Source organism: Thalassophryne amazonica, unplaced genomic scaffold (genome assembly GCF_902500255.1).
Source record: "Thalassophryne amazonica unplaced genomic scaffold, fThaAma1.1, whole genome shotgun sequence".
Lineage (NCBI taxonomy): Eukaryota > Metazoa > Chordata > Actinopteri > Batrachoidiformes > Batrachoididae > Thalassophryne > Thalassophryne amazonica.
In genome coordinates, this window is record NW_022986234.1 from 232,190 (window position 1) to 255,139 (window position 22,950).

The 22,950-nt window shown below is 43.4% G+C and overlaps 1 protein-coding gene across 1 annotated transcript in view; it reads left to right on the forward strand.

Annotated features, from left to right (window-relative positions):
• c5 (complement component 5) overlaps positions 1–22,950 on the forward strand; it is a 94,410-nt gene that overhangs the window by 230 nt on the left and 71,230 nt on the right. Inside the window, exons 2-16 of the mRNA XM_034165217.1 lie at positions 86–274; positions 7,904–8,107; positions 8,201–8,413; positions 10,423–10,572; positions 10,728–10,854; positions 11,603–11,668; positions 12,480–12,665; positions 13,109–13,193; positions 13,284–13,366; positions 13,451–13,590; positions 16,861–17,088; positions 17,317–17,377; positions 17,749–17,838; positions 19,729–19,941; positions 20,032–20,110. Coding sequence (XP_034021108.1) covers positions 86–274; positions 7,904–8,107; positions 8,201–8,413; positions 10,423–10,572; positions 10,728–10,854; positions 11,603–11,668; positions 12,480–12,665; positions 13,109–13,193; positions 13,284–13,366; positions 13,451–13,590; positions 16,861–17,088; positions 17,317–17,377; positions 17,749–17,838; positions 19,729–19,941; positions 20,032–20,110 — 2,114 coding nt within the window. The remainder of the gene's footprint in view (positions 1–85; positions 275–7,903; positions 8,108–8,200; positions 8,414–10,422; positions 10,573–10,727; positions 10,855–11,602; positions 11,669–12,479; positions 12,666–13,108; positions 13,194–13,283; positions 13,367–13,450; positions 13,591–16,860; positions 17,089–17,316; positions 17,378–17,748; positions 17,839–19,728; positions 19,942–20,031; positions 20,111–22,950) is intronic.

Genomic DNA, 22,950 nt, shown 5'->3' on the forward strand with positions numbered 1-22,950 from the left:
AATGATCTGTCCGTCACCGAGCAGGTAACTCCTGCAGTAGATGTACTGCAATAGTACTGTAGTTTTTCTGACTCTGTCTGTCCAGGTGCTGGTGAAAGATCACCTGGACAACCCAGTGAAGGAGGTTCCAGTCCACCTGGTGCAGCGACAGCTGTTCCGTCAGACGAGGGACACTGAAAACATGCCATGTCCAGACAGCGTCATCAGCCAATCAGACGGCCTGGCTATCTTCATCTGCAACACGCCCAGCGGGGCCACCAAGGCTGTGCTGCAGGTACTCACCCCATGTCTGAACACACTGAACTGGAACCCTCCAACAGGAACCTAAAGTCCTTTAAAGTCCACTCCAGCAATCATCTGCATTATTTAACAAGTTACCTGTTACAGAAACTTCGGCCCGTGCACGTCAGCCCGTGCACGTCAGCCCGTGCACGTCAGCCCGTGCACGTCAGCCCGTGCACTCACTCATCCACCTTCCTGAAATCACGGACATGAATGATGGCTAAGAACTCTTCTGCACCTCGAAGGAGATGCAGAGTTGATTTGAATGTCAGGAAAATGTCGAGGAGCAGCAGCTGGATCTCGACTCTAAATACTGGTCTCGCAGACCGAACGGTCCCCCCTGAAACTCGGTCAGCCTTGCTTCACTGTGCACGCGTCATTTCGGACCACAGCAGCAGAGTCTTTCTACCCAAAGCGATCACATGGATTAATGTGATTATTAACCATCAGATGATGAAGGTAAAACCTCTTAAATAAGTCTAAAGTCAGTTTTAAGCAGAAACTCAGCGAAAGCGAAACTCCGTGACGCTTTGAAATGACCAACTTGCAGTGAACACATCAGCTAACAGCTCATGTAGCCGTAGTGCTCTGATCGCTTCTTCCATCTTTTATGATTAAATAATGCTGAATTTGTGAATGAATGAATGAATGAATGGTTTATTCAGAACACAGAAAAAGTGAAGAAAAGATGACATAATATGCACAAAATGTAAAAATACAATCTGCTATAAGCCTGCAGCATTCAAACAACTGTGACAATTTATATTTCTGGATTATACGTCCAGTTTAATCAAGTCCAAAAAGGAGTGTGTGTGTGTGTGTGTGTGTGTGTATGTGGGGTGGGGGGGGGCAAAAGTTATTTATTCCCACTCCCTTTTTCAACCACTTTAATCACTTCAACTTAAAGGACACAATCCGAATGCTACCGAACAATTTACATTTACAATATAGCAACAAATAAAGCACAAAACTCATCTTTCTTCATCAAACGCATATCTAGAGAACATCATTTCTTTACATTGATATTTAAACTGTTTAATATTTGGAGATTGTTTGAGTTCTTCTGTCAGGTTATTCCATATTTTAGGGCCACACATGGAGACACAGAAACCTTTCCTGGTCGTCCAAGCACCAGCAATTTTAAAATGATACAAGCCCCGTAAATTATATTTTCCCTCTCTCACTGAAAAATTATTGAATTCTAAAGGGCAGTTGCTTATTTTTCACTTTGTACATTAATTGAACAGTCTTGAACAAAATCATATCGTGAAGTTTTAATATTTGAGATTTAATGAACAATGGTTGGTGTGGTCTTGATAACCTGCATTATGAATTGTTCTTAATGCTCTTTTTTGAAGACTGAATAATGGTTGCAATGTCGTTTTATAGTTGTTGCCCCAAACTTCAGCAACCAATGAACAATACAAAGTATGTAGTGCTCTGCAATCAAGAACATACTTTGCTTTATTTAATACTGCAATACTTTTTGGATACTTTCTTTTGGATATGTTGAATATTTCATTAATAATGACACTTAACAAGTATGTCTTTTTGTAATTTCCAAATAACATTATTTTAGTTTTAGACAAATTTAGTGCTAAATTATTAATATCAAACATCTCTTTAACTTTATCATTTCAGTTTCTAAATCAGATGATGACTGTTGCAAATTTTCTCCTGAACAAAACAGGTTTGTGTCATCTGCAAAGAGAACTGCTTTAAACAAACCCAAAACTTTGCATAAATCATTGATGTACAAAATAAATAATTTTGGGCCCAACACAGAACCCTGTGGAAGCCCACAAATGATGTCCAGATAAGAAGAACAGTAGTCCCCAAGTTTAAAAAACTGTTTCCAGTTTTGTAAGTAACTTTTAATCCAGTTCAGAGCCACCCCTCTGATCCCATACAGTTCCATCTTTTGAAATAATATGTTGTGATCAATTGTGTCAAAAGCCTTTCTTAGGTCAATGAATAAACCTACTATTATTTCCCTTTGGTCCACGTTTATTGATCTCTTCTATTGAATCGAGTATTAAAACCATATTGACTTTCATCAAGCAAGTTGTGTTCTATAAATTTTTCCAATCTGTTATTCTAGTTTTTCCAGTATTTTTGAAAACTGTGACAACAGAGACACAGGTCTGTAATTAGTAAAACGTTGCTTGCTACTAGATTTACTGTAAATAAATGTATCACTTTTGCCACTTTCATACAGTTTGGAACAATTCCACTTAGAAACAATTTATTAAAAATATGGCGATAATTGTTTTGCAATTTCAGTTATTATTTGCTTTACTAAGGACATATGTACCTCATTATGATCTGTTGACTTTTACTTTTACATTTACTAACTACATTAATAATTTCTCTTTCATCTACTGGGTCAAGAAACATTGTGTGCGGATTTCTGGTGAATAATTTCTGATTTTCCAATGGGCTGTGTGGAATTTCAGCTGCCAGATCTGGCCCAACATTAGCAAAAGATTTATTTAAACATTCACTATTTGGCTCATGTTATATTCATCTCAGTTGTTATAAGTCAAGTATTTAGGATAGTTATTTGCTATGGTTATTTGATATAATACTATTCAGTATTTTCTATGTATGTTGTTTTTATTATCACTTTGTATTTTTTACCTCCACCAAGGAGGTTATGTTTTCAGTCACGTCTGTTTGTTGGTTGGTTGGTTGGTTTGTTAGCACGATTACTCAAAAAAATCTGGATTTCAGTGAATTTTATTTACCAGGGGTGTATCTTGGCCTAAGTTAGAAGTCATTAAATTTTGGTAATAATCCGGAACACGATCCGGATCCAGTAATTTTTTTAAGGATTCTTTATCATTGCAGGATATGGCCAGTTTCAACATTTTTGTATCTAACTTCATGAAGACGGGTCACAAAGGCTGAATAAAAATTAAGTTACGACACAACAATAATTTAGCATTTGTTTCTCCTCATTGAATAAACTTATTAGAAAATAAAAAAACTTGTGTTGTTCATGCAGTTTCTCTTTATAAATACATTTGCTGAGGATCTAAGGGTTTAACCACTGAATCTGAAATATGACGATAGATGCGTGATAGATGTGAGGTTTGCACTCTCCGAGTGCTTCTAGTTCAAAGTATGATTTTTACAGTTCCGCATAATAGTTGTTAATTTGTTTTCATAGTTCTTATATTTAATCTCTTCCTCTCTTGATTTACTTTTAATGAATTCTCTATAGAGCATATTTTTCTTCTTACAAGCCTTTTGAAGACCTTTTGTTATCCATGGATGAGCTTTATATTATTTTCACTGTACTGTATAATACAATTTTTGTTGTGTATATATTGATAAATGTGTTTTCAAATTTGGGATATGCTAGATTAGCATCTTGCTTTTCATATATGGAATTCCAATCATGTAAAAGTAAATAATTTTATAGGCAGTGATGGCTTCTTCTGATTGCATTTGCTTACAGTATTGTATTTTCTCAGGACATTTTTTTAATTTAAATTAAGATCAGTTACTATAAAAATTGGTAAATGGTTTTGTGGATTTGTAAATATATTATCAATGAGAGTAGTTAAATGTGAAGTTATTCTTGGAGGTCTAGTAATTTTTGGATACATGTACATGGTATTAATAAAATCCTTTGTCACTTTATGCTGATATGGATTTAAAAGATCAATGTTTTTATTTCCACAAGCAAATACTCATTTATTAAATTTCTGAGAAAAAAACATCTCTGTCCAATTTTGAAACTCTTCAATTTTAGAGCCTGGAGCTCTATATATGCAGCTAATAATTATATTTTTACATTTTTACATATATACTGTATTTCAATTGTGATGCATTCCAGAAAATTTTCTACAGCCATTGTCATTTGCTCTTTAATTTTGTAGTTAAGATTTTTGTCAACATACAAAGCCACTCCTCCTCCTCTATTTTGTACCTATTCAAATGATTGAATTCATAACCATCCAATTCATAGTTTGTATCATCACCTTCTGTAAGACAAGTTTCACTTGTAGCAATTATACTAAAACATTGACAAAATTGTTTTAACCCTCTGGGGGCGACGCCGTCGTATACGATGGCTAAGACCAAGTTTTACTAAATTCTAAATAACTTTTTAATGATATGAGATAGAAACTTTTTTTTTTTTTTTTTGCTGAAAAGTTAACTCCGCGGAGTTTCGAGCCAGCCATCGGCCATCTTTGTACTCCTCATAGAAGCTGTGTGATGACGTGCGCAATGTGAGTGTCCAATCGGAATTGGTTCACCGTCACATGGTTTTCCAAAATCCAATCGTAGGGTAGATTTACCTCACGTTAAAAGCCAAAGATCACTTTCAAGAGTGATATGGTACTAGTTGGCCCATGTGAATAGCCCCCTGGGTGCTCCAATGAGTACATACTATTTGTACATGCGCCATTACGAACAGCGATCAGTGAAAGCAGGAGCAGACGGAGAGCCTCTGATGACAATCTCACGTGCTCAAACAAAGAGTGTGTAACTATCAGGATTGCTCAACTACTTTGCATGTAAATGTTACTGGATAACTCTGTTGCTTTCTCGGCATATCAATGGAGCGAGGGGGAGGGCTGCTCCTCAGACTGTAAGGAGCCAAAGTGGGCCAAAAGTGTGAATGAAAGCTGCTTTAGGAGCAGCACAGAAGAGTCCAAAACACAATAGAAGTAAAAGTTTGTGATGTAACCTTTGTGTAATAACAGACAGAAATTGCTTTGAGATGAGACAAACAAAACACATAGACCATTTTGTATATATTGTTCAAAATGTGCATTTGTGTTTATTGTTTGAACCTTTTTGTTGTACAGTCTTTCACACAAGACCTCAACTTACCTTTATAAAGTGTCAAAACAGTTGTTTATTATAGTTTGCTGTGTGTTTTGAATAAATGTATGTGGAAAATTATTTTCCACTTTACTTTTTCCTTTCTTATTTCTGATTGTAAACCTTTATTACACTTATAAAACACAACAAAATTATATATATTATGAAAGCACAGGTTGTCCTGAAAAAAAGAGACATAGAACTTGATTTTGGGATGCAGGAAGAGCTGTTAACAGCAATAACAAAACATTTATGCCAGGCGAGTGAACTGTCCAAAAAATGCCCTCGGACCCCAGAGGGTTAAATAATCTTTAATATTCACAAAGTTTTTATATAAGCTCCTACTAATAAAGTGGATTATTGATCATTTCCGATTACTGCAGTTATTATATTGTTCCTCTGTATAATATTGACAGTTACTATCCAACTATCGTTTAAGTAAACATTGGATCCTTTAAGTTTATATCCTTGTTTGAGTAGTTCTTTTGTCTTTTCTGTTAACAAACCTCATGATGACTGTAGGTTTGTCTGATGTATTTATGTGGAAATGATTGTTGTATGTTAGGTTCTTTTTTTATTGTGGTGAGTGATTTCAAAGCTCCCATGACCAGTAAAAAACCAAGGACCGAGACGTCGCCCGGTATGGCGGAGCCGGGGCCCCACCATGGAGCCAGGCCTGGGGTTGGGGCTCATGCGCGAGCGCCTGGTGGTCGGGCCTTAGCCCATGGGGCCCGGCTCAGCCCGCAAGAGCGACGTGGGCCTGCCCTCCTATGGGTTCACCACCTGCAGAGGGGGCCATGGGGGTCGGGTGCAGAGAGGACTGGGTGGCGGTCAAGGGTGGGTGGCCCAGCAGCCCAGTCCGCGCTCACAGCCTCTGGCTGTTGGGACATGGAATGTCACTCGGGAGGAGCTCGGAGTCGAGCCGCTGCTCCTCCACATCGAAGGAGCCAGTTGAGGTCGTTCGGGCATCTTTTCCGGATGCCCCCTGGAGGCCTTGCTGGAGAGGTGTTCCAGGCATATCTCATTGGGAGGAGGCCCCGGAGAAGACCCAGGACACGCTGGAGGGACTACCTCTCTCGGCTGACTTGGGAACGCCTTGGGGTTCCCCCAGAGGAGCTGGGGGAGATGTTTGTGTGAATCGGGAGGTCTGGGCGGCTTTGCTTGAGCTGCTGCCCCCACGACCCGACTCCGGATAAAGCGGAAGAAAATGGATGGATGGATGGAGTGATCTCAAAAAGAACTGGACAGGAAATGGACTTCAAAGTTCAGATGTTGTATTGAAAAAAAGTTCAAACCCTGATACAGAGAGTCAACTACAGCGCTGAGGTCTCTGAATCTGATCACATGCTACATCTGGACAAAGAGCCCAGATGTGGGTGGTCCTTAACATGTCGTGAATGTGATTGGCTGCAAAGTGAAGTAGGTGGGTATTAGCGGGTGTCTGCTCAGGTTGTGTTCAAGGTTGTTATGTAAAAATCTTATAGTGTTTGTGTATGTCTGCAATATAGTGTAGTGTCACACAATAACTCAGAGTTCCATCATACCGTCCAAATAAGGCAAATACTTTGGTTTTATCAATTAGACAGCTTAAAAATATCATATGTTTTTTTCAACTCGACAGCTATAAAATTATCAGATAATACAAGGACATTTTGTGCATCAGCCATTTTGAAAAGCAGTTAGGTAGAGATCAGATTATTACAAGGACATTTTGGATGTGCGTCGGTCATTTTGTGTTATGCATCATGGAACACTGACATGTACAAAAGCTTCGGATATCTTTCACTGAGACAGATGATGACTGGAGTGCAGTTTGAAGCAGAAATGAGGTGTCAATCTGTGAACCGCGGCTATTGATGCATGTGCAGTGAAGACAGGGCGGACCGGTTTTTAAGGGGGACCGTTCGGTCGGCGACACCAGGTCAGGTGTGGGAGCAAACACTGGTTCCACTCATAGCTGTCTGCCTGGCAACTAGCCAACTCTGCAAAGTATCCAACCATCTGCTGCAGCCATGTAGGCGTGTCCTTGTCCAGGTGGGAAAATGGGCGTGTCCTCACCTGGGGGGGGGAGCATGTCCTTGTCTTGGTGGGAAAGTGGGCATGTCCTTGTCCAGATGAAATGTGGTCATATCCTTGGCTTGGCCCTTCAAATGTGGGCGTGTCCTTGTCCTTCTCTAGTCTCTGGTCTCCTCCACACTGAGACACCTGTGTCCTGGATCATGTCCAGAGAAAACTCCCCACATGGACTAATGTGGTGTCTGATGTTCCCTCACAGTGTCAGTGATCCTCCTCATCTGAGTCTCACTAAGTAACCGTTCATTGGACATAACGTCAGTCCAGCAGGACCCAAAGATCCTCCTCAGAGACCTGAGTCCTGAATTATTAAACAGCTTCTAAATTCTGCAAAATTTAGTCTGTGTGTAAATACTTAAAAATCTTTGCACAGATGTGTGTGCAAACACAAAGGCACTGGTTCTCTCTCTCTCTCTCTCACAGACACACACACACACACACGTCATCCAGGGAATGCAGGAGCTTTGACACTAGGGGGAGACAGAGGAAAAAGACAGGAAGCGTGACAGGTACCAAAGACCTGTAGCTGTGACCTGATGAGGTCACTGGTTAGTTACAGTCTACTAGTTAAATCATCACCACAAACTTAGTGCCTGTTTCTATGCCGATGGATCCTTAACATCTAAATGGTTCTTGTGCTTCCTTGTCTGAGTAGGTTCTCATCGTTAGAGGTTCTTACTGACTTGTGTTCCTTCTCTTGTTTGCACAGTTTGTGACGGCTGACTCCGCCCTTCCAGCAGCCAGCCAGGCGAGCATGACTCTGAATGCGGTAGCATACTCCTCCCCAAATCAGCGCTACCTCTACATCGACCCACCTCTCGCCGACCACGCACTGGAAGTTGGCCGCTACGCCAACATCAAAGTGTATTCGGCCACGCCCTCATTCCTGCCCGTCAAAGCTCTCAGCTACTTAGTAGGACTTTATATATGTTGTATATTTGGTACTGCATAGTAACACAAAGTAGTACTTCATGCCGACGAAATACCATCTGTTCTTCTTCTTCAGGTGATCTCTAAAGGGACGGTGGTGGAGTTTGGCAGTAAGACATTTGCCTTCAGTGCCGACAACAAGCAGATTATTAGCTTCCAGGTGACCGGTGCCATGGTTCCCTCCATCAGACTGCTGGTTTACTACATCCTGTACGGTGAGGGGACATCAGAGCTGGTGGCAGACTCCATGTGGCTGGACGTAAGAGCCAAGTGTGTCAATGGACTCCAGGTAACGTAACATCACTTCATCCTGTTACATCAAACTGCAGAAATCCAAGTCTGTGGGTCTGTCATAGAGATTCTAGTCAAAAGAACGTGGTGCCACTAAGTTGTGGACATCAGCGCCACTTTCCTGTTTACACAGCACGTAATCTGAATCCAAAGGAAGGTGATGGGCACAAACTCTTAATCTGAGCTCAAAATAAAACCATAGGTGCAAACTCTTAATCTGAGCCCAAAGGAAGGTGACGGAAGCAAACTCTTAATCTGAGCTCAAAATAAGACCACGGGTTCAAACTCTTAATCTGAATCCAAAAGAAGGTGACAAGCACAAACTCTTAATCTGAATCCAACGGAAGGTGACGGAAGCAAACTGTTATGTGTCGGACGCAGTCGGAGCACCGACCCAGCACGAAATAAGCAGAGCACGGTTCAAAAGATAACAGAATTTAATAATCGTAATAAGTGCAGTGATAAACAACCAAAAATGTCTGCGGTCTGGTGAGGTGAAAACACGGCGCGCTCTCAGCAGCGCAAACGGTCCGGAGCCACAGCAGTTCGGACCCAGGGACCCCGCCGACACCCCCAGGTGGCCGCAACAAACCGAGTCTGTGAAGAAAGAAAACATGAGGTGAGTCCAACAAGGTGTGAGGGACACCAAATCCACTGTCATTACTTCATAAAAGTCACCAAAACCAAATTACCTCAGGAAGTGTGCTGAAGAGCGTGAGACCTCACCCAATCCTCCTTCACAGACTGTGGCATCAAACCTGGAGCGGTCTCTGCATCCGTAATGGTGAGATTGTTCTCCTGACGTCGATCTCACACGTCTGCTCACAAGGTCGAGTCTCTGGCAATCACACACTGTGCATTCAAGGTTTAAGTGCAGCAATCTCTGATCAAGACAGATACACGACAGCTGTGAGTCCTGATGACCTGCATGTGAAAACAAGCCTCAGGTGTTCAGGGTGAGGTCCTAATACTCAGCCACTCAGTCCTGAATGCATACCACCTGGTGGGAGAAACAGAAAACAAAAACCAAGCCAGCCAAACACCCCAGCCCACAACACAAACCCTTATTCTGAATCCAAAGGAAGGTGACAGGTGCAAACTCTTAATCTGAATCCAAAGGAAGATGGCAGGTGCAAACTCTTAATCTGAATCCAAAGGAAGATGGCAGGTGCAAACTCTTAATCTGAATCCAAAGGAAGGTGACGGAAGCAAACTCTTAATCTGAATCCAAAGAAAGGTGACGGAAGCAAACTCTTAATCTGAATCCAAAGAAAGGTGACGGAAGCAAACTCTTAATCTGAATCCAAAGGAAGGTGACGGAAGCAAACTCTTAATCTGAATCCAAAGAAAGGTGACGGAAGCAAACTCTTAATCTGAATCCAAAGAAAGGTGACGGAAGCAAACTCTTAATCTGAATCCAAAGAAAGGTGACGGAAGCAAACTCTTAATCTGAATCCAAAGAAAGGTGACGGAAGCAAACTCTTAATCTGAATGAATCCAAAGAAAGGTGACGGAAGCAACTCTTAATCTGAATCCAAAGAAAGGTGACGGAAGCAAACTCTTAATCTGAATCCAAAGAAAGGTGACGGAAGCAAACTCTTAATCTGAATCCAAAGAAAGGTGACGGAAGCAAACTCTTAATCTGAATCCAAAGAAAGGTGACGGAAGCAAACTCTTAATCTGAATCCAAAGAAAGGTGACGGAAGCAAACTCTTAATCTGAATCCAAAGAAAGGTGACGGAAGCAAACTCTTAATCTGAATCCAAAGAAAGGTGACGGAAGCAAACTCTTAATCTGAATCCAAAGAAAGGTGACGGAAGCAAACTCTTAATCTGAATCCAAAGAAAGGTGATGGAAGCAAACTCTTAATCTGAATCCAAAGGAAGGTGACGGGTGCAAACCCTTTGTATTTAGTCACTGAATTAATCAGGGGTGTGTTTGCAGCAGAACATCAATTAAATAAATCATCAACAAAGACAAAACTCTTGCTGTGTTTGTATTGATCAGACTACGATGTCGTACCGGATGAAGGACTACAGACCGAAGGAAATCCTACAGCTGGATATTCAGACCAGTCAGGAGGGCCTGGTGGCGCTCTCTGCCATGGACTCCGCCCTCTTCTCACTACAACGCAACTTCAGAGACCCTGTTGCCATGGTAACTAACATATTTCCAGTTAAGCCTGGATGTGTTTCTTTGTTAGTGAGAGGAAAATGTTTTTTTAAACGTGTGTTTTTTTATTTCTGTTTATATTGTTTACGTGAAGAAGAACAATAATCTGGATCATTAATTTGATGTACGGTGGCCTGCAGGTGTTACGTCACATCGAGAGCAGCGACCTGGGCTGCGGTGGGGGCGGAGGCAGAGACAGTGCAGATGTCTTCCGTTTGGCCGGCCTCACCTTCTTCACCAACGCCAACGCCCACCCAACACAGAGCCGTGCGTCCCACGATCAATAAGTCCTCACCTTTATTACTAATCAGTCAATAGCTGTGATTGTGTCCAGAAGCCTGTCCTCCTGGTCCGAGGTCTGTAAAACTAATCATGACATCAGGAGCTTCTGCACAAATGAAGAAATGTGCAAATCAAATTTACATATTGCGTGTCCACGTGCACGGGCCTGCTGTCCACACCCGTCTTTATTGCGTGTCCACGTGCACGGGCCTGCTGTCCACACCCGTCTTTATTGCGTGTCCACGTGCACGGGCCTGCTGTCCACACCTGTCTTTATTGCGTGTCCACGTGCACGGGCCTGCTGTCCACACCCGTCTTTATTGCGTGTCCACGTGCATGGGCCTGCTGTCCACACCCGTCTTTAGTCATGAGTGGACATAGAAAGCCGAGCCCTAACAGTTAAAGAAGTGGGAGGAGCAGAAGGTTGACGGTTTGAGTCCCTGACCACACATCTGTGTCGGGAAAGTAAAAAACAAAAAAAAACCCTCCAAGCCCATGAAACCTTCACAAAGGTGCCCTTGAGCAAGGCCTCTAAAGCCAGGTCACTCCCAGTGTGCAGCTGAGTCACTTGCACATTTGTTCCTGCCAATCATGGAATGTCTGTTTATCTTTAACTCAGTGAACACAGAAAGCTGATTAGACACTATGCTTCAAATCAATCAATCAATCAGTCTGTTTGATGGTTGATGATCCGATGCATCAGATGTTTCGTTCTCTCTGTGTGCATGTGCAGATGAGCCGTGCACTGCCAAGGTGCGCCCAAAGCGAGAACTGACTGAAGAGCAGAAGACAAAAAAAGGTAAAACTCCGCCCACTCAGTGACCTCTGACCTCTGAGTAGTGTAGATGCTATGAATAGAGCCCGACCAATGTGGGTTTTTTGTGGGCCGATATGATGCTGATATTACGGAGTAAAAGATTTATGATCCTGATATATCTGCTGATATACTGTATATCCACAATAAAAACAGAGATGATTCTGAACATTGCATTATCAAGCATTTGTGGTAAACATGAAATTTATTATAAATATCAATATAACTAAAAACCAACCAACGTACATCATGCTGTCTGCCCTCGGATCAACAGTCACCATGTAGCATCACTCAGAATTTGCATAAAATACAATTCTCATCAATTTTGGCCCCACCTAGCTGGTGGCATAGTGACCCCTTGTTTCTTGTTGCTGAAAAATGCCCGCTGTGGTTGGAAATGAATTGCAGGTGGTTGCTTTGCCTCTGTCTCTTGTAGCCAATGTGACCAAGGGGTGATGGGGTCCTGGCTGTGCTTGACAGTATTGTTTACATAATGACATCATTTCCAACAAGTAAAGTTTTTTTTTTCCTGCATTATTTATTCTGTTAAATAAAAGTTTTCATATCGTCAAAAATATTGTTGAAAATGTGTTAGTGAAAGGGTCATATCGACCGATACCCGATATATCGGTCGGGCTCTATGCATGAGGATCCCTTTTTCCCATGTTGTGTTTAAATTTGACCCTGAATGTCATCACAGCACATTGTTTGGTAAATATGCAGTGTTTTGGTATGGCGTTCCCAGAATGCCTTGCGTTGGCTGCGGCTCCTTCAGCCTGCCTGTGTTTGTGTGCAGCGGAGAGCTACGGGGTGCTGAAGGTGTGCTGTGAACAGGGCATGAGGTTCATCCCAAAGACCCTCAGCTGCCTGAAGTACGCAGAGCAGACATACAGGAAGATGCCGCGCTGCCTCACGGTGTTCAAAGAGTGCTGCGAGTTCTACCAGCAGCACCTGGACCGCACGCACATCCTCGCACGCAACGGTCAGTCCGCACCACAGCAGGCACAGGGGGCAGCCTGAAGGTTACAGAAGCAGCCACAGGGTCATAGGTTCCATCCCTGAATGAGACAGGAAAAACATTGGAGGAGAAGGTGGAAGAACCGCCATGAAAGTCTTTAATTCCCAAACTGTGGCTTTTTAATCTGAGAGTGAAATCAAATCTCAACATGAGCTGAAATAAATAAAAACAGAAAACACAAAACAGCAGACGGCATAAGAAGTCACTTCTCCTGAATAAAATCATCACTTTTACAGCCAGGAGAGTTTAAGACATCACACAGTGTGGTGGATCTGTCAAGAGCAGGTCGTCCTCAACGGGTGAGGGAAGCCACCAAGACACCCGTAATGACTCTGAGGGGAGAGCTTGTGCTTCAGTTTTTGTTTGTTAAAGTGTGTGTGTGTGTGTGTGCGTGTGTGTTTGCATAGAGATGGGTGCGGACTTGGACCTGGTGCCCTCTCTGGTGCGGAGCTACTTTCCTGAGAGCTGGTTATGGGAGGTGCAGCGTGCAGGGTAACACAGCTGGCCTGTGATGAGACATCAGTCAAACCATTCTTTCTCCTTCATATATCTGTGTGAGTGTGTGTGTGTGTGTGTGTCCAGGCCCCCTCAGGTGTCCATCAGTAGGACTCTACCAGACTCTCTCACCACGTGGCAGATCCAAGCTGTCGGCATGTTTAAGGACGGTAAGGTTTTCCTTCTTCCTCCTCCCCCTCACGTCTCATCCATCATGTCCTTGTCTGTCCCTCTGAAGTGTCTTTCTCTCATAGGGATGTGCGTTGCAGATCCAGCTCAGGTGTCGGTTCGTCTGCCACTCAGTGTGGACGTTCCGCTGCCGTATCAGGTGGTCAGAGGTGAAGAGCTGGAGCTCAGAGGGTCCGTGTACAACCAGCAGCCCGACAGTGTCATGGTAACCAGCTCTCACCACTAGGGGGAGCAATGGTACAAAATTACCACAGAACACACGTAGCGTTAAGGCGTTTCCATGGCAAGACAGAGGCTCAGCATGGACTGGACTCCACTTCCTGGAGAAAGCCAGCGTGACATCAGCTGTCACTTTTCTGTGTGAAACTTGTATCCAGGCATCACCATGTTGGCAGCGCCAACCAGGGCTCCGTCACCACAAACCCATAAATGGATAAATGGGCGGAGTGTGGGTTGCTCTGTTGTGTGATGAAAGAATCCTGAACACGCCCCTCTCTCAAGCCTGAACCAGCTAAGCTATCAGGCTAACCTGGGTTTGGGTGTTTATTAAATCATGTTTTTGGGGACTGCGCAGTGGTTCTCCTCACAGTTTACTTTGTTTTGGTCATTAAAAGTTATGAGCCGCTTATTTTCTCAGTAAAGGTACATTAAGTGGAGCTAACGAATATAGCTACCGATAGCCGCTAACAGTGCTAACACCATTAGCATGCAACATTAAATAAGACAAGAGTTTGTCTGAGCTTAAACGTTACAGCAGAGACATCTGAGATGATCTGCGAGGACATTTATCCACAGATTATTCCATGTCCTTGTAATAAAATAGTTCTGTAAAGAAATTTACAGAACTATATGTATTAAAACATCTTTGTGTTTAAACCTTCACCCCTGTCTAGTTGTCATGGAGGAAACGACCTACAGAGGCCAAACCCGTTTGTTGTCCCAGGCTGTAAACATGTAATAATATAATAATATAATTTATTAATTCATATAGTGCCAAATCATGAGTAATCGCCTCAAAGCGCTTCACAAACATTTAAAAGCAGAATAAAATGAAATAAGATTAAAACACAATAAAAAAAATTAACCATAAAAATGTAAAAGAAGTAAAATAAATAAAACTAATAAAAAGAGACACACAATCATATAAAATACTAATGATAAAACAGGGAGAAGAGATGTGTCTTCAACCTGGCTTTAAAAGTCTCCACAGAGTCCGACTATCGTATTAGCGCAGGCAGATCATTCCACAGAGCTGGAGCGCGGTGATAAAAAGCCACCCTCGGGACACACAATAGTCCTGCACCCTGTGAATGCAGAGCCCTTGCCAGCACATAGGACTCAACCAGGCCAGCCAGATAGGGGGGCGCCAGTCCGTGAACAATTTTATAGGCCAATAGTAACACCTTAAAATCCGATCTCAAAGAGACCGGAAGCCAGTGAAGGGATGACAGAACAGGCGTAATATGATCAAACCTTCCGTGTCAGAAGTCTGGCAGCAGCATTTTGAACCAGTCGAAGACCCCTGATGCTGGACTGTGGTAAACCAGAAAACAAAGCATTACAATAGTCCAATCTAGAAGAAACAAAAGCATGAATCAGTCTCAGCATCAGCCATAGACAGGATGGGACAAATCTTTGCTATATTTCTTAGATAGAAGAAAGCAGTCCTCGTAATGTCCCTAATGTGGAGGTCAAAGGACAACGTAGGATCAAAAATTACCCCAAGGTTCCTCACACATGAACCTAGGCTAAGCGCTAGCTGATCAAATTGATGCAGATGTCTTGCTGGACCAAGAACCATCATTTCAGTCTTATCAGAGTTCAAAAGTAGAAAGTTGTTAGACATCCAACTTCTCACTGCTGCGAGACAGTCCTGTAAAGATTTTATGTGGACAGGATTTCCAGCAGCTATCGGCATATACAACTGAGTGTCATCAGCATAGCAATGAAAAGCAACCCCAAAACGCCGCAAAATGTTCGCAAGAGGTGCCATATACAGGGAAAAAAACAGGGGACCCAGAACGGAGCCTGCGGAACCCCGAACTTCATGCCCCTAAAATCAGAGGTAGTGTTGTTGCACAAAACACAGTGGGAATGACCAGACAGGTAAGACGTCAGCCACGCAAGAGCAGTTCCAGTAATCCCGAAACAGTTTTCTAGCCTATCAAGTAGAATATGATGATCAACGGTGTCAAACGCAGCACTGAGATCCAGTAACACCAATACTGTAGTAGTATCCGAGTCCACTGCTCACAGAAGATCATTAACTACTTTAATAAGTGCTGTTTCTGTGGAGTGATGTCTTCTAAAAGCAGACTGCAGTGGCTCAAAAAGGTCATTCTCAGTAAGATAGTCCACAAGCTGCCGTGAAACCACCTTTTCCAGAATTTTAGAGCAGAATGATAGATTTGATATCGGCCTATAATTTTTCAATACACCAGGATCAAGATTAGATTTCTTGAGTAGTGGTTTAACCACTGCAGATTTAAAACAATTTGGAACAGATCCAGAGTTTAAAGAAAGGTTAACAATTTCCAGCACAGTCGGCCCAAGAATGGGCCAAAGATCCTTAAACAATTTTGTTGGTATAGGATCAAATAAACAGTTTGTGCTTTTAGTTGACATCACGAGTTTCGTCAGCACACCTAGTGAGATAATATTAAATTCCGTGAATCTAGGTAGCACCTCAGTGGTAGTCCACCGCTCAGTAGCTGGATGCAATGACTGGACCAAAGTATGCTGAGATGTGCTCAACCTAATATCTTCTATTGTCTTTTCGAAATAGTCCAGAAAGTCCTGTGCTGAAAAAGAAGAACGACCAACAGGTGGCTGTCCATGAATAAGAAATGCCACCGTATCAAACAAAAACTTTGAATTATGCTTGTTTTTGTTGATCAATTCAGAATAATACGCCTGCTTCGTAGCCAATAAAGCATGCTTATAATCTAAAATAGCTTCACGCCACACAAGGTGGAACACCTCAAGTTTGGAACTACACCATTTCTGTTCCAACCCTCTTCTGCCTAAGGTCACGCAAATAACTATTGAACCAAGGTGTCTGTGCCTTGTGAAGGCATGGCTTTAATAGAGGAGGCTCAGTCTTATCGAGTGTGGTTTTTAGCACTAAATTCAGGCTATCCGCAAGACTGTCTACCAACTGAAAATTCATCAAGCTTGAAGTTAAGATTTCTGGTCGTCTCACTTCGAGTTCACTCAAAGTTGAAGGTTTAATACGTCGCTGCAATGATAGGTAAGGTTGTTGCTCCACTAAACGCGGCAGCGAGAACATCAAAGTTTACCGCTTCAGGTTCACGTTCGCCACAGAACCAGATAAATATATCAGCAGCACGTTAACCTGCCAAAACCAGTTAGAGTTGTTTTCAACTTCACGCCATCTCGCTGCTGCGTGACCGTCTGTGGACATTTCTGGAGGACAGATTACACTAAACTCTTTCCATGTTACCTCGCCCCTCAGTACTGCGTCACGCTGACAGTCGGCCCGGCGCTCTGCCTGCTCCAGTCGCAGCCGGCCAGCGGTGGGCTGCGCTCCACGGAGTGCAGCTTGCGCCCCCTGTCTGCAGGAGGTGTTGGACAGCTGTCTTTCATCCTGCTGGGTCTGGAAGCTGGAGAGCACACACTGACCTTCACCCTGAAAACACGAGGCGGAAGCAGGGACATCCTGGAGAAGAAGCTCAGAGTGGTGGTACGGACTGACTAAGAATCCTGGTCACCTCACACCAGCTACACACACATACAGAAGAAAACGGCAATTTCCTGGACCTTGGGTCCGAAGTTTGGTTTGCACCATTTTGTTTTTTCCTTCTAAATTTGGATTTCCTTTCAGGTCTTTAACATTCTTACTTTATGACATCATAAAAACCTGAAATTTCCACATCTGGGAGAGAACTGAATCTGGTTTTTGTGCTTTCAGCCTGAAGGGGTGAGAACAGAGGTGTTCTCTGGAGGACGGCTGGACCCTCAAGGTCTCTATGGTAAGTCTGGAACCACATCTGGAACCATGTCTTCCACAGCATGTCTTTTTCCTGATTCTCTCCCCTCAGCCCCAACCAGTCCCAGCAGAAGACTGCCCCTCCCTGAGCCTGGTTCTGCTGGAGGTTTCTTCCTGTTAAAAGGGAGTTTTTCCTTCCCACTGTCACCAAGTGCTTGCTCATAGGGGGTCGTTTTGACTGTTGGGGTTTTTCTATAATTATTGTATGGCCTTGCCTTACAATATAAAGCGCCTTGGGGCAACTGTTTGTTGTGATTTGGTGCTATATAAATAAAATCGATTTGATTTGATGTCTGGAACCACGTGGACCCTAACGGCATTCTGCAGCATCTCACTGGATGTGTCATATTTCAGGTTCAGAGAAGAGAATCGTGACACTGAAGAACAGACTTCCTGCCAACATCGTCCCAAACACCGCAGTGGAGCGACTGCTCACTGTTAACGGTACCTCGGCACAAACAGTTTAAATCTGGATTGAAAATTTGAATTTCAGATTTTTTTTCACATTATGGATTTATATCTGCATCATAACAAAGAAAACAGGAGCAATCTGAGATTTCTGATGTCCAGCAAGGGTTGACAAGGACTCAAAATAAATGTGATTCACATCATGACCTGGACTTTACCTGGATCCAGATTCCGCAACACAATGCAATAACTACACACTGATCCAGAATGATCCAACTGATGAAGATGTTACAATCTGATATTTAATTCACAAGCTGAAACAAAATCGTGTCTTCCTGATCTTGGTTTTACATCATGATGTCATAACCGTGAAGTCGTTTTGAATTAATCCTTATAAATCTACAAAGTGAAAAACTGATCTGGAATACGGATTTGGATCCAGATGACCAATATTCCAAGGCCTGACAGCACTGTGTGGTGAAAATTTGGTGAAAATCCCTTAAATAGTTTTGACGTAATCCTCAAAATCCAACGAAGTGATGCGTACAAATTGAAATCCTGATCCAGATTCCGGATCCAGATCACCTCCAAAATTCAGTGGAGTCTTCCATGGCCTAATATCTATCTGTGGTTAAAATTTCTTCAAAATCCATGCCATAGTTTTGACATAATCCTGCTAACAGACAGACAGATAAATAAATAAATAAATGCCAATGATTTTATTGCGTCCTTTGCAGACATAATTATCTTCTTCCTCCATGAAAATGACGCAGTTGTATGACGTCTAAACATCTTTTCTCTTCTGGATCAGTTTGACACATAATAAAAATGTTTGAATTATTTTTAAGTTAAAGTTATAAATGTCTTCATGACAAATTACTGTTACATCTGATTAAATAAATCCTTTGTTTGACCCCATTTCCTGACGAGCGCTGATCTGTGCACATTAGCCTGAAATGACAAGCTAACCTTAGCGTCACATGCGTCAGGACAAGCTAACATTAGCATCACACGCGTCAGGACAGGCTAACATTAGCGTCACACGCGTCAGGACAGGCTAACATTAGCGTCACACACCGACAGAATGACGTACCATTACCATCACATGTTGACACACTGAGGTAAGATTAGCATCACTCACTGATAGGACAAGCTAACTTTAGCGTCACACACAGGTAGGATGAGCTAAAATAAACATCATACGATGACACATTTATCTAATATTAGCATCACATACTGGCATGATGAGCTAAAATGAGCTAAAATGATCCAGTCAGCATCATGTGCTGACAGGACAAGCTACCATTATAGCTTCACACAGACAGGATGAACTAACACTAGCATCATACGCTGACAAAATGAGCTAAAATTAGCATTGGTTCTGAAATAAGAATCTTCAAGTGATCGCCACCTAGTGGTGTGATCGCCACCTAAATGGTAAATGGACTGCATTTATATCGTGCTTTTCCATCTGCATCAGAAGCTCGAAGCACTTTACAATTATGACTCACATTAACCCATTCATACAAACACACACCAATGTCAGGGTGCTGCCACGCTTGGTGCTCACTACACATAGGGAGCAACTAGAGATTAAGGACCTTGCCCAAGGGTCCTTAGTGATTTTTCCGGTCTGGCTAGATTTTGAACTGAAGATCCTCTGGTCTGAAGCCCAACGCTTATCCACTAAATAATCACCTCCCTAAACTGGTGCCAAATATTAGTTACATTTTTAAAGGAGATTGTGGGGTCAACACATTCTCTGGGTTTTTTCTACTATCCATCCAAATTATTACGAATTCTATTAACACACATTCCATGAACTGCAATGTCAAAAACACTAGAAATACCACTAGATCGCCACCTAGTGGTGTGTTAGAGATTTGTTGTGCCTGTGATCATGTGATTTGTGTGTTGTGCCATCAGGGGAGGTTATAAGTGAAATCCTGACTGTGATCAATGACCAAAAGGGCCTCCAGCAGCTTGTCAACTTACCTGCAGGCTCAGGGGAGGCGGAGCTTAGTGGGCTCCTCCCTCTCATCCAGGTGTACCAGTATCTGGAAATGACCAGACACTGGGACATCCTGGGACCCAACATCTTCAAGAACGCAGCAAACCTGCGAAATAGGATCAAAACTGGTGAGAAGAAAAAAGACACGGAGCATCATCCTGAGATCAGTTAGTGTCTTTGTCCAAAGGATAAAGGTCATGCTGCATGTCTTTGTTTAGGTCTGATCAGTGTCGCCTCCTTCAGGAGCAGCGTAGACTTCAGCTACAGCATGTGGAAGAACCGAGAACCCAGCACCTGGTCAGAACCAACACACACACACACCATCTTCAGTGATGTGACGAAAAAGAGAGGATGACTCATGCAGGATTTTTATGACCAATACTGATTTCAATATTTGATGATTCTAAAATCCAATATGCCGACAGTCACAAAGATTTCCCCTGACATTTGTTTTGTGTAGTTCTCACCAAGATAACATGACACAATGTAGTTTGAAATTAAACTTGAAACTTTCAAGAACAACTTTCAAGAACAATTCTTGAAAATGTATTAATTTTAATAAATAAGAGTGCCGTATATTAAAGAAGCAGCCACACTCCTGTGATGGAGCAAACTCTAAACAGAACAGAAGGTTTAGAGTACAGTTAACAATACAACAGGTGACCAAAACCAGGAAGGACAGGCAAAAATCAGTGAACACGGATCCAAAAATACAGACACTGTCGTGGTTAGGGGTTCAGGTGGAACTGAACCATTTCATACTATGGACCCAAACGCAGGGAGCTGGGCACGGAGAGGAGTACAAAAGGAAAATATATTTATTTACAATAAATGAAACAAAATGCTGCGCTGGGCTGCCTGTAGTATGGAGAGTGGCCCGCCTCTACCAGTGAAATTAGGAATTAAGAAACCAGGAACTAAGGAAGAAAACACACAGGGTGAGTGAAATGCACTCGTAACGCCAGAGCCTCAAACAGTCACAGTTCATAAAAGGGTTAACACAGATTGTTTCAGAGTTCCTGAAATAAAGTTCTCTTCTAAAGCCCTTTTCACACCGGGGCTGCTCCCAGTTGTGTTGTGCGTCGTTATGACGATGCCACGTGGAAGCAACCTAGTGCCGAGACAATGCACCTTGGCACCACAGCAGCGTGAGGGATGCAAACAAAAATTAAACATGTTTAATTTTTTCTGCGTCCTCTGCTCGACGCAGAATTAAGTGGTTTAAGTGGCCACACACTCACAAGGCAACGTTACCCGACGCCAATTTATGATTCCTGCTGTGTTTCATTGTTCCCGCAGTATAATCACGCAGGATTGTTTTTATCCCGTGTACTTAATGCAGTAAAAACTACATGCTGGAAAAAAAGACCACAGAAAAAAATGCTGATTGCAGCTCAGCTCCTCTCTGTGTGGAGCTGTCTGGTGAAGAGACACACTGTGAGGCAGCAGCAGCTTCTTCTCTCACAAAGGTGTTTAAATAAAATCCATAAAAGTCCTCCTCATAGACTGATTGCCAGAAATATCCAGCAAAAAGTCCGGACATCTCTAGTCCACTCATGGACGTTCGTTCACGCGCACACGTGTGAACAATTAAAATTAAAAAAAAAGTCGGCTGCAGGCATTAGTTCCTTGTTCTCTGCTCAAACTCTCACATCACAGTTAAAAAAAGGACAAAAAAGGACATAAGTCCTGAGACAGGACATGTCAACATCAAGTAGAACTCCAGACATCTCCACATTTGCTTAAGGACGGTTCGCTCGTGCGCGCGTGCATCTCATGGTCAAAGGAGGAAAGATAAACTATAACAGAACTCAGAGCGCAGACCTGCAGCTCAGCACAAGAACAAATATAAACTAGAAGAGAAGTCAGAGTGCACAGTCTGTCTGCAGCCAAACTGTGCACTCTGACTTCTCTGTGCAGAGAACCTGCAGGCTGCGTTCTCACCTCCTCTCTGCCCCCTGCTGCGCACACCTGATGCAGAAATTCCTGCGTTGTCATGACACCACAGGGAGCAACTGGGAGCAGCCCCAGTGTGCAAGGGGCTTAAGAGGGTCTCTTACAACCTCACGTGGTCGAACGAAGATCGTCACTGAGAGAAATGATTCTGTTGTGTGGGCCGCTGAAGAGGAGGTACTGCTGGCCCACCACCACCAGAGGGCGCCCTGCCTGGAGTGCGGGCTCCAGGCACCAGAGGGCGCTGCCGCCGACGAGGGCTGCCAGGGTGACAGCTGTCACCCATTACTGGACACAGCTGACTGCACTCAGGACGGAGGTATATCAGCAGGACAGCGTCTCCACCTCAGTGCCGAGATATCGCCTTGAGATTAAGGTAACCTTCTCTGCAAGCTCATATTGAAGACTCTGATAAACCTTGGTAAACCTTTTCAGGACAGCTGACTACAGAAAGCTACTTGCTTGGATAAGTACTCACCTTTCCTGCTTCATTGTAACAAGAGGTGGAGGCGGCTTCTCCCCTCTCCGTCTACTGGGTGCTGTCGCATCCATACCTGTGTGTTTGTGCTCTTTCCCGCCAGCAGTACCGGATCCGACGAGCGGAGGCAGTGGCCACCTGGGAATTCGGGACTTGGCGGTTCCAGTACTTCTGGGGTTCGGTGGCAGAGGAAATCTGGGTGGTTCCGGTTCGACTAGGACGGACGCCTCCTACCTTCGAGCCTGCCCACACGACACCAGCAGATTTCGGCTTCAAACTCCAAATTATTAATTGTTGTATTGGTTGTGCTCTTTTCACACAGTAAAACTTGTTATTCACCTTTCTCCATTGTCCGTTCATTGCGCCCCCTGTTGTGGGTCCGTGTACCTACACTTTCACAACAGGATATCTCGGCCAGCGTCATGGATCCCGAGGGGCGTCAACCGGCTGTTGAACGGCCAATGGAAGAACAGGGCGCAGCGGCGGCTTCGGGAGGGGTAGTCGGTGAGTTGCAGCGGATCCTCACCGCTTTCACCACTCGGATCGATTTCATGACCGAGCAGCACGTTCTCCTAAACCGCAGGGTGGAGGCTCTCGCCGCACAAGTGGAAGCGCGCCCTCCGGGCGCCGCTGCGGCTCTCCCTCCCGAGGACCCTGCGTGTGAGAGTGACGTTCCACTGGTCGTTCAACGGTCCCTTCCTCCGTC